The sequence below is a fragment of the Aquila chrysaetos genome, chromosome 20 (genome assembly GCF_900496995.4).
Source record: "Aquila chrysaetos chrysaetos chromosome 20, bAquChr1.4, whole genome shotgun sequence".
Taxonomy (NCBI): Eukaryota; Metazoa; Chordata; class Aves; order Accipitriformes; family Accipitridae; genus Aquila; species Aquila chrysaetos.
Genome location: NC_044023.1, coordinates 4,225,119 through 4,238,979, shown reverse-complemented (window position 1 = coordinate 4,238,979; position 13,861 = coordinate 4,225,119). Strand labels below are relative to the sequence as shown.

Sequence of the window (13,861 nt, the reverse complement as noted above, 5' to 3'; positions counted from 1 at the left end):
TCGTTTGTGAAAGAAACGTTTTGCTCCGAGAACCGGAGCAGTAGCGACCCTCCCCGCGTCCTCCCCGCCCCGCCGGGCGGGCAGCGGCCGCCGCCGCCTCAGGGCGGGGGAGCTCCTCCCCCTCCACCGCCCCTCCCGCGCGGAGGCCCCGCCCCCGCCCTGTCCTGCCCAATGAGCAGGCGCGGGGTGTGGAGGGCGGGAAGGGTTTCCCGGTCTGCCCCGCGCCGCCGTGACCTGGCGTTTCCAGGAGAGCGGCGTGCCCAATGGGAGGCCGCCTTATTGCACCCTGAGTGTGCCGCGCGCTGACTGGCCGCCGCCGCCGGGTGTGCCCGCCGGTGCTTCCTGTCATGCTTTCCCGGGCGCGGTTGCATCATTGCGGGACGGGCGGCGTTGAGGTGAGCGGCGGCGGCGGGACCCGGCCCGGCCCGGCCCAGCCCAGCCCTCGGGGCTGTTCTCCCGAGCCCCCCCCCGCCGGCCCAGGGGCAGTGCCAGCGAGGCGGGGGTCGCGCTCAGAGGCCTGAGGGAGGGCCGGCGCCGGGGCCCCGCGGCCGTTGCCGGGTTTTCGGGGACGCTTCGCGCGGGCGCCGGGGCCGGGCGGCGATTTTGTAGGGTGTCCCAGGAAACCGGCGGCTCGTCCCGGTGCCAGTGGCGGTGCCGCTGGCTGCCTGCCCCGCTCTCGCCCCGCGGCGGGTCGGCCGGCGCGGTTTGTGGCCCGGCTGGTGCCTCTCCGGTCACCGCCCGGAGCTCTGCGGCGCGTTAACGTCCGGCTCTGCGGGAGACCCGCCGGGCTGGCTGCTTCGCTGCTCCGTTTTGAGGTTATTGGCGCCTTCTCAGGCGTTGGGTCTAAGGTATTCCGTATCTACAACGTTATGTTTAAGATATTTTACTCTTGGGCTTCCCTGGGTGCTATACGCATTCTTTGCGTTTTCTGGAATTTAGTGACTTCTTAAAATAGGTACTTATGAAAGGCTAACCAGTCTTCTCGCAGAGTTCGATACCTATCAAGGCTTAATTTCACTAATTAGTTGAACGAAGAATCTAAGGTGCCTTGCAATGCGTAATATGTCTTAAGCATTCCACTTCAGCATCCTTTTAATAGAGGAGAAATTTTTGAGGAAGGCACGCTTTTGATTAGTGTAGCTGTGATGGTTTTGATATTTCTATGTTCAGCAAATGTTGGCTCCCTGCCGCGCCCCGGGAGCCTTCTGGAAACTGAAGAAAGCATATTTTTTCAGTTTGTTGGTGACGTGCTTAGGAAGTGACTGTCAGGTAATAGCAGATTTTAGTTGGCACGTAAAGCAGCGTCTGCTAATTCACCTGACAGTAGTTTCTGATTTTTTTGAAATACATAGTTCAAAGTTATTTCAAAATAACCTTTTTTTTTTTTTTTTTTTGGTACAATGACAAATTTTACGCTTATAATTAAGGTAGTGTGAAGACAACAGAAAAATTTGCTGAAGACATCATAAGATATAGGGTAACACTGAGTTCTTGTGTAGTATGAAATAAATTTGTGTCTAAACATAGTATTAATTTATCAGTCTGCTCACTGTTTTAGCGCTCTTTTTTTTAATTGGCTTTTCAGCACAAAAAGAGATACTCCTTGCTGGCGGACAGATGGGCTATAGTCCATTTTGGGTAGTGTTTCATCTTGAATGATATGTTGAGATGAACTAATTTTGATACACTTTCCCTAACCCTTCCTTAAGTATCAAGCTCAGCTTGAGTAGATTTCATTTACCTGTTTAGAAATTAGAAACTGTCACTTCCTAGTTTCCAAGTTTAGTTTTCTGATCTGCTTACTTTGGGGCATATTTTTCAGTAAGAAAAGTCAGTAACTCCTCAGTTTTGTGACCCATCAAATAGAACAGTGGAATAATCAGGCCATTATCAGTCTGCTGTGAATAAGGTGTAAATACAAATTTTCTATGCTAATACCACACCCAAAACTTTTGGGAAGAAAACCATGTTTTTAGTTCTTTCCTGAAGTAATTACACTTCCAAATTACAGTGTTAGGGAGACTGACCGTGAGGGTGGCAGCTTTATGTCCTTTTGGAGAAGAAAACTGATTGTTCAATTTTTAATTTTTTTTTCCCCTAAGTTTATTCTTGCATTTCCAACTATTTCGTGGTTTATATAAAGTGCTAGTTAGAGTAGGACGAGATTATTCAGTTTTAAATGAGGTTTTAAAGATAGGTGTGCATGGTTGGTTTGGTTTTTTTCTCACCCATTCTCAGGTCTTTGATTAGTGTTGCAGTTTTATTCCCTGTGTAAGGCATTAGCACAAGATTTTCAGAAGCAACGTTTGTTCTGTAGCTTAGTGTTCTGTTCCCATCCATCCTTCCTTTTATTTTAAACTTGGTTGTTTCCATCCGTTCTAGAAATGGATGTTTTTGATTATCAGATGAACAGTTTAGAATATTGTTAACCCAGAAATTGCCTTGCCTCAAAGCTCAGTACCTAAAAAGGCAGAAATGGGGAGCCTAGTTCTGTGTGTATGTAAAATAGCTCATTGTTTAACTTTGGGGAAGGCATCTGTAGATGGAGAAGGGAGGCTCCTCCTCATCTCTGGAGGGAAGTTTGTGCATAGGTCGGTCTCTGTATAGAATAGTTTGTGGGAAAAGGTGACTGGAACAAGGATAAGAGAGACTGATTATAAGCCCCTTGAAATTAGGAGAGTTTTTGTATACTTTTAGTTTGTGCTGGTTCTTTATCTTTATCTTTTCTTGGTTAACAAAATGAGTAATTGAAATCCACTTTCTTTTGATCATCTATCTGTATGTGATGTATGTTAAGTCCAATGAACTTCTAAAATATTGGTTCCTTTCATTTATAGTGGCATTTCTATTGAATTTTTGTTGAAAAATTAGGTACCGACTTTTAAAAAAAAAATCTTAATATTGAAAAAAGCACATTCTAACTTCCTTTTATGTTTTTAATGCTCATTTATTTTTTTTTCTTCTAGATAAGAAGCCCAGCATAAGTTTGAGACTGCTGTAGTACAATCTACAAACTTTGACACCTTTCCTATTGAATGTTATTATCTTTTAGAAAAAGTGAGTGTACTTAAAAAAAAAAAAAAGTTTTTCCCCAGTGGTGCATTGTCTTAAACTTTAACACTTTTTGTCAGCATAAAATGTATGGAGAAAAAAGAAAACAAAAATCCCTTCTGTTTACTAATCTGTATGTAAATTTGGAGCGTTGTCCAAAAGTGTTGTTTTGAGATGCATTTGTATAACAATTTCTGTAACATCATTTGTGTTGTTTTCACTCAGTCTGTGCTCAAAGTAATGAGTTGTCCTTGATTTTTTTCTGATTTAAAATACCTAGATTGCTTATAGTAATGAGCTTTTTTTGCTGTAGGTATATGGAATTATTCATATTTTTGTCTATAAACTGGTGATGCTTTTCCTGAACACAGAAGTCTTTGCTTTTTTGCTCAACTGAGGTTGAGCCATAGATAGATTTTAAATGTGGTTTGTCTTTTAAGTCAATCTGTTTAAAATTCTGTTTTGTAACTTGAAAAAACTGACCTGTAGTGACTGTTACATGTTAATTCTCATCAGTAATTTTTTTTCCTAATTCTGACATAATAAACTTCTCTTGTAATATTGATGAGAGTGTGTATGAATTTGTGCCCTGTGGTTACTGGACACTGGTTTGTGCATACAGTGCTTCAGTTGGTAGAAATGGGCCAAAAGTGATACTGTGATTTATGCATGGAGTCTGTGATATGTGAGCAGCTTCCATAGCCCGGTCACAGTTACAGACCAAACCTTGAACCTATATTTAATTTATTAGATTATAGGGACTTGACAGCTGGGCCAGTTGCCAAAACCTTTGTAGTTATGACTAAATTGAGAAGGCTGAGCTTAATCTAAGTAAAATGTGCAGATCCTTAGTCCTCAAGTCAACAGGCTTGTAGGAAATAAGCTTTAAGGCTGAATTCTTCTATCATCTCCATTGTCTCTGTGATCTTGGGGCTGTGATCAAATTACTGAGAAATGGCATGGCCTAATTAGTGCTTTGTTGAGTGCTTTGAGGTACGATGATGAAAACTCTTGTACAAGTTGTGTATACTGTAACTTACTGTGCGAAGTAAGACTGGTTATTACCTTTTTAAGAATATATCCAGGCCATGTCCACGTGTTCCTTGTCAGCTCATGATTTCCCCTCCAGCTGCTGTGTTGCCTGTGTACCATGTTGTGGGTTTCTCAATGAATTTCTTGTCTTATTTGATAATTTGGGTTTATTAGTGGGGAGAATGATTTGTCATTAATACAAAAAGTGTGAATGGTGGAATTTGTCAGTAGGTTTCATTTTGGGGCACATTTTTTCATATGGGTTCAAGCATTGAGCTAGCGATTTCTGTGGTGTTCTGGGTTTCATTTAAGTAACTATTTTGGAACTTCAGTGCTACCAAGCAGCATGTCAGCTGTAACTTGAAGTATTGTCTTCATGTGTTTGCATTGTTGCTGCTTATGGTTGCTATTTGACAAACCTGAGTGAATCAGAAGACTCAGTTCTTGTGCCATTGCTTGTAATTCCGTGATGCTAAGCAAAACTTAAGGCTATTGTAGTGTTCAGCTCATTCTGGTGTAAGTGCTAAGGAGCAGCAGCACTGAAGTTAGAGGTGGGAGAGCCTGTTTCTTCTCTGCATTCATCTATTGCAACCTTTGTAACCAGTTTTCTTCTGTTATGGACCTCCTGTCTTAAAAATCTTTATTCTGCAGAGCTTTTGCTTAGTGTGCTTGCTGTAGCATTTTCTAGAAATTTGATCCCTGTGATTCTTGTAGCAGGTCTGGAATACCAGGCAGCTCTGTTGGGTGTTTCTAATGATGTTGAGAATTCTCTTCCCTGGGTTGCCGGTACATAAGTTTGCTTGGAGCGATTTTCATTGACTTACCCAGAATTGAAGAATGGCTTTGGGCTCTTGTGGCCAAAACCCACCAAATAAAAAAAGACCTTCAGGAAATGGCCAGCAATAAGTAGTCCCTTGTGGCTTAGTTCTGACATACTTCTAAAACTGAAGAAGGAAAAAAAAAAAAAGGGACTAGAAAGAGACTAGTAGTTATGCCAGTACTCTGGAATTTAGAGGTTTTCAAGATTCACAGCTGAGGTCTTTGAGCTTTTTCCTTATCTGCTTGTTTGAATTCTTCCCACATGTTCATCTTTCATTGTAATGTGTTTCAACTATGCTATCTGAAGTCGAGCTGCTTTTAGGAGCATCTGAGAATGATGGCCTAGCTAGATGGAAAAATGCTGGTTTAAAACTTTAAATAGTAGGAGTAGATGTACAGTCAAGAGGAGTCTCTTCTTCACTAGTTTTAGTTCCTGCACTTCAAGTAAGTCTCACTAGTTCATAAACTGATGCTGAAAGGTCATTTTGAACTTGGAAACTTTTCCTAAAGAAACAAACCCAAACTTGTAACCAAAAAAATAATTTGCTGTTGGACTGTTTTCTATAGGAAACTAAAATGAAAGCATAATAAAAAAGAACCACCATAGCTGAATGAATGGGGAATCTTCTTCTTGTTACAAAACTTTGATTCTAGTCTGTCAAAATTGTTAGGGTTTTTTTAGAATATAGTGCTTGCTTTCATGTCTACACTGAATCAAGCTCTTTGAAAAACTGAGAGGTAGTTTGGTCATATGGATTTGTAAGACAATAAATTGTATTTGTGAAGTCATTTTTTTTCTCGCTTCTGTTCAATATGTGTTTTCTTTTCTCTGCTTGGTCATTGCTGGGAAAGAATGGTTCAACAAGTTCCAGAAAACATAACTTTTCCAAATGAGGAAGAGAAGATATTGCAGCTCTGGAAAAACCTTGATTGTTTCCGGGAATGCCTAAAGCAATCAAAGAATAGACCTAGGTAAGGATCTGCTAAAAGCTGTAGCAACTGTGTGTGACAGTGCAAGGTTGGCTTAGCTGTAATTACTTTTTTTTAACCTTGGTTCTGTTAACAACAGCTGCTCCCCTTGCAGATAGCAGTCTTGGCTAATGTTGCTGTCGTGTCAGTTACCGTTTATATTTCAATTTGTGAAGAATCAACAGTGTTCAAACAGTAGTAATAAACCTGTAATTTCCTGCTTGGTGGGTTTATAAAAGAAATCTGCAGGTAAGCAAGGACAACCCTTTCTTATGTCTGCCAGCTGTGGAGCAGCTTGCTGGTATTTTCACTAGTAATCTTGGTAGAACTGGCATTCAGTAGGAACTGAATGAGTTGAAATGTTCCAGTTGACAGTGGGACTAACATGATATCTGTGCTGACTGGTGATAGAAAAGGAAGAAATTGATGTTGTCCTAGTAAGACATAAGAAGCGTAAGTGTACAGGTATACTTATCCTGTTTGAAGATTTGATGCTCAGTTTTTGATTTAATTAAGAATATTGTCTTGTGTTGTAGGTTTAACTTCTATGATGGCCCTCCATTTGCTACTGGGCTTCCACACTATGGCCATATTCTTGCAGGAACTATTAAAGACATAGTAACCAGATTTGCTCATCAGAGTGGTTTTCATGTTGACAGAAGATTTGGCTGGGATTGCCATGGCTTACCTGTGGTACGTGTAATAAATCTGCCTACAGATACTTCTGTTGGTTCCTCTTTCCATGTTATTGCCTGCTTAGCAATCGCGTTTCTACTGCTTTTATGCCTGGATTTGTTGCTGAAAGAGAAATAGAGTTCTTTGTCCAGTGTGTTGCTCTGGCTTTTACATGTGTGGTGATTTCAGGTGCTTCCTACTGGTCACCTGCCCTTCTCCAGGCACTCTGTTCGTTACTAGAAAGATGTATTTATTTGGTATGTATCTCAGAAAATGTTTTTGTTTTTTCCTTTTTCTAAAGATTGTAAAGAAACAATCACACCAGGGTTATCCTTTGAAATATCTGCTTAGTTCAGGTGCAATACTCATGAAATGTCAAAAGGATAAAGGAGGCCCTTTAGCCTCATTAGAATGCATAGAACATAAATAAACTATCCAGAGAAATCCTAAAAGCTTTTGATGACAGCGTGGGTTTTTTGTCTGGTTGTTTTCAATGCTCTCAGGAATATGAGATTGACAAGACCTTAGGCATTAAAGGGCCAGAGGACGTGGCGAAGATGGGGATTGAAGAATACAACAACCAGTGCAGAGGAATTGTGATGAGATACTCGAAGGAATGGGAGGTAAGTAAAGACTCAGTATGTGTTCTGCTGTATGTTTCAAATTGTATGTGTAGAGAAGTTTTTCAGCTGGGATGAACTTCATCCTTCCATTTGACTACGTGCATAAATCTCCTGTCTTTAGCTACCGTGTTTCTCAGAGGTGATCCTGAAAGGGGAACAAAAAGAACACCATTGTGGCTCAGAACAGGGATACTGCTGTGATGTCAAGAGAAGGTTACTTTAAGGTAACCTGGAGCTCAAAGTGTCTAACTAGATATATTGAACAAATAATAGATACATTGAACATCTAATAGATATATTGAACAAGTTATCTCTTTCTTTGTGTCTTCTCTTGTATGGAAAAGTCAAAGTAAGATCTGACTTTGGTTTTCAAATGGAATCAATAAAGGAAATGCACATCAACTCCATGCTTTTTTGCTCCCTGCCCCCCCGCCCTTTTCAGTCTTTTCATTGCCAGAGTGTAGGACCATAGCTTGTATTTTTGGAACAGCAGGAGTTCCAGCATCTGATTTTGTGTCAGAATAGGTGTGGGTAAACCCTCAGTCTTCCAAGAGAATATTGGTCTAAACTTTGCATCCCGTAAATAAAGTGATAGAGAGAGCATTGGTCTGTGCAGACTCTTGAGGTTGGAGAGCTGTTCCAAGTAGATGGGTTAGGTGTTTTCTCAAGAGATGCACAGTTTTTCTTCTAGCTCTGAATAATATTCATCCTGTGCATAGCACCTGATGCTCCTTATTTTTGTCTTTAGCAGTGTGGCTGGAATAAAGTACATCTAGCCCATTATTTTATTTGGTGTCAGTCTGATATGTCTGTGAAGTGATGACTCTTTTCTGTGGCTTTCTGGAGCTAAGGAGTTGCCCAGGTGCTTTCCTAGTTGTGCCACTATATTACAGTGAGAGCATGCAATAGCAAGTGCCAAAGGAAGAATGGAAGAACAGCTCATATTTTTTCAGCTTTTGTGGCACAAAGCCTTCCTAGACCAAAGAGTTTTAAATTTTTTTCTCCCTAGTTTATAAACCCTAACGGATTTTTTCCCTCATGAATTTATCTAGCTACATTTTGAATCTAGATATACTGATGGCCTCTAAACAGTCTGTATCAAGGCATTCCTATATGCAGTCTGAAGAACCGTAGTTCTTCTATAATATGGTTTCCAGTAAATCTTGATCTTCACCATCATTTGTTTCTTTTTCTAGGCAGAATAGTCATAATTCTTTAGCTTTTCCTCATGCAGAAGCTGTTCTACCTCATCACAATCCTCTGTATGTTCTCTAGTCCTGCTATATTCCTTTTGATTGAAATAGCAATTTCTTATTTGAGTATCACTTGCCTCTTGCTCTTGGGAGTGCTTTGAAGTTATGGCCAGTATCTGAAGAAACTACAGCTGCCTTTGTTAGAATAGCTGTGGCCTAAATCTAAGCGAGTGGCTGGATGAAAAGCACAGAGTTTGTTTTTTCAAATACACAATCATTCATCAGTACTCTGAAATTTTGTATTTCAAAAACATCATCGATGATTCTTTGTTGCTTTTTAGAAATAAAAGTAAAAAGGTTTATTCTGGTTCATGTTTTGATTTCCATAGTTGTTCCTTTTAACTTGTTGCGTCTTCAGCAACTGGTATTTTTGCAGTGCCGATTAGTCCAAATACTTAGTCTCTTGGATGATAAATGGATTTTGTATTTTGTTTTGTGCGTAAACTTGTGCATGTACATGTGTGTATTTCCACACACAGACATATATTTTAGATTATTAAGAAAAACAATGAAATTTGTTTAAATATCTTGTTTGTGATTTGGCTGGTAATAAATTAAAATATTTTGGGATGGTGCTAGGAGAGGAATTCCAAACATTCCTATTGGAGATAGTGTTTATTTTCTGTCTGTAGTGGCTAGCAAATGTTTGAACCTTACGAAAAAATATAAAAGTTTCCTTGGATGTATAAGATCCTTCAGTGTTGAGACCAAACATAATACTCCAACTTCATGGATCCTTGTACTAATCAGTCCTAGGCTTTGGATCTTAATAGTGGAATGTCAGGGTGGCTTAAAGGTCAGAATCAAAACATATATTTCAGGAGCTCCAGTGTTATGTGAAAATATAGAGGTGAGAGAATTAATTTGCTTTGTTTTCACTTTACTAGTTTGATGTTCAGTATGGTCTGTGTCTAACAGTATCAGGACAGGTGTCTTGGGCTTGGTTATTTCCAGAGCTAGGGCTTCCGATAGCTGTGAAATTAGCAAGAGAGTACCACTTGTCCAAGTGAATCCCATAGCTAGCTTATTCCTCCTTAGTTTTCATATCCTGTGCCAATGGACGTGACCATAATCTGTCCTGAGACAGGGACTAACACCTGTCAGTCTTGTGGTCTTTGGCAGCCCTGTCATAGCTTTGGGAAGTCAAAGGTGGCAGTTGGCCTGAAATAGTTTTGATAACTTCTTGTGACATATCAATTTCTTTCAGCATTTCTTTGTCTTCGAATTACATCATGTTTTCATATAACTGAAAGCTGATAGACTATGTGTTCTGGATTTTGACTATCTCTGCAATGAGTAGTTTTAAAAATAGAAGCAAAAGACTGTAATCAAAAGCAATTTTCAGGCATTTGAACCTTGGCTGAACCTTGAATGATCCAGCACTTCTATTTGGTGAATGATCCAAGTGACCCACCATATCTGTTTAGTAGTGTTGAACACGTTTGCTTGTTGTGTGACCTTGGTTCTAAACAATTATGTTTATGATTTCATTTTTTGCCTATTTTTGCCTGTTTAAATACACTGTTTGGAACTCTTGTCAGGCGAAAATATTTCATAGATGTGTTTCATTGATATGGGACAAACACCACACTTAAAAATCAAGCTGTTTCACAGAATAAATACTGGAAATGTATCATGATCTTTAATGTTAAGACGCCTTTCAATCTGTGTGTTTCTTAACAGTTCAGTGTTACCAGATTAGGACGCTGGATTGATTTTGAAAATGACTATAAAACTCTTTATCCTGAGTTCATGGAGTCTGTGTGGTAAGTTAACTTATATACTTTGCATGTATGCTTTCTGAATTTGAAATGTTAAGAAGGCTTCAATTGTTGTAAACTTGTGTTGGTCCATATATCACTAGAATTGTTTTGAAACATGCCAAATTCAGATAAACAGCGGGCAAAGTAATTAAGGTGATGTGAAATCTCTTGATGTCGAAGTGAGGGAATTAATTGACCTACTTTTTTCTTCTTCAGGATAGTACGCTTTTCAAAATAAAATACAACAGTACTGCTTTTAGCGAGCCCTGAAATCTTACTGCTCCATGGCAACTTAAAAGCAATTCTGAAGATTTACTAGTATGTTCCTTGCTTGGTTTAGGAAATTGCATTATATCTCTACATTCTTGATGTTCTTCACACTGTCAGCTGCAAATGGGCAAACTAACCGAACTCAGTTTAGTTCTAAACCTCTTCTTCAAGCCTGAATTGAGAGGCTGGGAATCTGCTGCTATCTTTTTCTTGGCAGCATAGTTTGACAACTGTCTTGGACTCCTGGTGCAGAGCTAAGTAAAGTTTGGGTATTTTGGCAATGTATTCAGGGTGACTGTTGGAATTCCAAAAGACAAGATGACCTTATAGGTCAATCAAATTGACCTAACACAGTGAAGAAGTGGCAACATTGAGTCCTTCAGGTGATAGAATTACAAGGTGAATTGCAGGGAGAGGTTTAGCAGAGTATGTGCTGACAAAAAGCCATTGAAAAGCAAATGATATGCATACTAACATATTATTGATGTTCTTTAATATTAATTTTACTAGTAACCTTTAATTGTATAGTTAGTTACATATAGTTATGACAAAAGATTGACAGAATTTCTACATGTGTCTGAAGCTGTTTTATAGGGCTGAAGTGCCAGTGAGTTTTTGATGAGCATTGAAAAGATGGTGGGAAGGGAGCAGATGTTTAACTAACTTAGCTGAAGAAACCCTGCATGATAATAAAGCTAAGACTGACAAGAAACCTTCCTTTTATACATTATAAAAATACTTAGTGGCACCTTAAATTGTTTAACTAGCATCTTCCAAGGACCATTTAAAAAACAAACTTGACTTGAACTAGCTGCAGGGTCTCTCTCAACAGTCCAAGCCTTTTTTGGTGGGTTGTTTGTTGTTTTGGGGGGGGGGGGGTTGTCTCTTTTTGGTGGTGTTGGGTTTTTTTTGTTTGTTTGGTTTTGTGTTTTTTTCTGCCTTTGAAAGAAAATTTCTAGTCTTTCACCTGGTGTACAGAGGTTACTGTCTCTGATGCTTACTTTGGATACAGACTCTGAAATAGAAACTTGGGATCTGAAATCTTTGTGGTATGAGATTTCAGGAAGTATAAAGGCAGTCAACCCCTTAATTTTGTACTTTTTTGCTTCCTGGTGCTATCAACTTTCTGTGTAATCATGTAATGAAATACATTTTAAGAAGTCTGTTTTTAAAAACTGGGTTTTCTGAAGTCTTCTAAGTCTTGGAGGGGCATGTTGCAATGCCATTGCCAGCTTGCTCTCACAGTCGAACAGGAGGTGGAACCACCAGTGTTTGCATAGAGTGGATGGAGGAGGGGAATGGAAAAGGAATGCCTGTTTCAAGGCAAAGGGAGATAATTCTTAGAGAGCACTGTAACTGTAGTTACAGTAGTGCTTTTGACAGGATAATGTACAATTTTCTAAAAAAATCAGATGGTTACCTAGGCAATCATCAAACTGAAAATCTGTGTTACTGAAGTTATTTTATGTCCATTAGGAGTGTTTATTTGAACAGTAGATTCTAGGGTGGTTCTCTTCATATTGACTGGATTTTTTTTTTAATACGAGTTCCTCCTTAAATAAATAAAAAAAATAATTTAAAACTTTAGTGTCCAGCTAAGTACAAAAGAGAAACTGCAGATAAATTTCTGCATTGACTGTAACCTGGTGACAATATTGGCCTGTCCAGTGTTTTTATCTTTTTTTTTTTCTTGCCTGTGGGAGTAGAAAGCTGCTCTTAGGCCCAGAAAAAAACTTCGATAATAATAATGGTAGTGAGCATGGCAACCATGAATTTTGTTGTTAAAATACGGTAAGGACTTTGTCTCTAGTCTTCTAATCAGCTAAACCTGTCTGTTTAGGTGTGTTGTGTTGTGGTGTTTTTTTTTTTGTTTTTGTTTTTGGTTTTTTTTTTTATCTCTAGCTCTTACTAAGGCTTGCAGTTCTGGAGTGGTCTCAACTGGAATGTCTAGCTTTCTATGAAACACGATGTTTTCATCCATGATGTTTATGTTGAGTTCAGTGAGCTAATGTAATACTTGTGATAAATGTTGTTTCCAGTGGTGGCTGATTTTATCCAAATTATTTAGACTTGAAATAGTTTAGGACTCAGACACCAAATATATATTTTATTAATATCTTGTTTTGTAGAGATGCTGTAAAAGCTCAGGATGCTAGAGAGCTTTCTTTTTCGTATTTTGTAATGGGTTTGTTGGAAATGGCTGCTTTGTAAGCATTTTGGTGCTGTGCCATATGGTTGTCGATGGAGTAGAATGAATTTTCAGCTTGCTAAATTTTGACTTAAAACTTCATCCAATGATAAAATTGTGGCATTGTGGCAGAATTTTTCAGGGGAACATTGAATGTTGGTGCTGGTAAGAGGTGATACTGCAACAGTTTTTCAGGTCTGGAATAAGTTAAATAGAACTTCTAAGTTCTAATTCTGTAGAACTTGCATATCCATCTTGCAGCCAGCTTGAATCTCAATGAAAGCGTATCCTTCACCGAAAACAGTACAATGAGAATGATGTTCTTGAGCTGGTGTGGAACAAACACGCAATATATTCTTGCTTTTTCTTTTTTACAGCTCATGAGATGGATGCAGTGAAATTGAGAGCAGTTTGATGTGATCATAAACTTTTTACTGATTTACAGTTGGTCTGAAAGAAGTATATGAGCTTTGGAAAAAAAAACCCAACTAGTAAATTATTGTCTTCACTACTGGCCTATTACATAGTTCTCAGGCCAGCTGCGAGTTTGCACCTCAAGAACAGTTCTCGCTGGCCGCTGAGGAAAAAAAGCCTGTGAAGTGCTGAGGCATAGCTCTGCGGTCAGAGCTGTGGCATGCTGCTGGGTCTGATGACTGGGGATTTTCATTTCCTCCTTTGCGCAACGTTAGGGTTAGTTAAACAGACTTCCATCACCATCTAGTGGCTAAATCTAGCAATTGCAGTCTGAGCGTAATTCAATTTTCAAAACCGTTGAAAGCTTCGTGTATCTTTTGAAAGACTTGCTTGTATAGTGCGAAACCACAGCGTGCTTACGTAGTACTGGTAGCGGAAACACATCTTAGCTACTTCTGTACCCTAAGAAGATACTCTTGAGTCCTTTTGTGATAACACTAGTGAGGAGAGAAAGAAAAACATTCCTAGTTTTGGTAGCAAATTGGTACTTTGCATGTTTGAGATCATTGCTATATGCTGAAAACTGCTCTGTTTACTGTGGAAATGCAGTATGGAGCTCCCTTTGGTAATGGGGCTTTTTGTCCATTTCTGCCTTCCGTCTACCAGACCCATCTCAGTTGCTCCAGCTTCAGATTTCCTTTTAGGATTGTTATTGAGGGGGGATCTCTCTCTCCTTCCTTACCAGGTATGGCCTTGCAGCCCTGCCCTTTGATGTTCTGTAGAAGCATTAGGCTTGGGGTGCCA

The 13,861-nt window shown here is 39.5% G+C and overlaps 1 protein-coding gene and 1 non-coding gene across 6 annotated transcripts in view; both read left to right on the top strand.

Annotated features, from left to right (window-relative positions):
* The first annotated feature begins 292 nt into the window (after nt 1–292).
* IARS1 (isoleucyl-tRNA synthetase 1) overlaps nt 293–13,861 on the top strand; it is a 113,602-nt gene continuing 100,033 nt past the window's right edge. Inside the window, exons 1-6 of one of the 5 annotated variants that reach the window (XM_029996145.2) lie at nt 293–395; nt 2,967–3,057; nt 5,755–5,874; nt 6,408–6,564; nt 7,050–7,169; nt 10,106–10,188. In XM_029996145.2, the coding sequence (XP_029852005.1) occupies nt 5,756–5,874; nt 6,408–6,564; nt 7,050–7,169; nt 10,106–10,188 (479 nt within the window). In that variant the 5' untranslated portion in view covers nt 293–395; nt 2,967–3,057; nt 5,755. Of the gene's footprint in view, nt 396–1,215; nt 1,270–1,420; nt 1,478–2,966; nt 3,062–5,754; nt 5,875–6,407; nt 6,565–7,049; nt 7,170–10,105; nt 10,189–13,861 lie in introns of those variants that run through there. The other 4 variants (XM_029996144.2, XM_041118867.1, XM_029996148.2 and 1 more) reach the window with 4 other exon arrangements.
* LOC115333453 lies at nt 3,638–3,772 on the top strand. Its single transcript, XR_003920802.1, has one exon. It is a non-coding gene; the product is annotated as a small nucleolar RNA SNORA84 (small nucleolar RNA).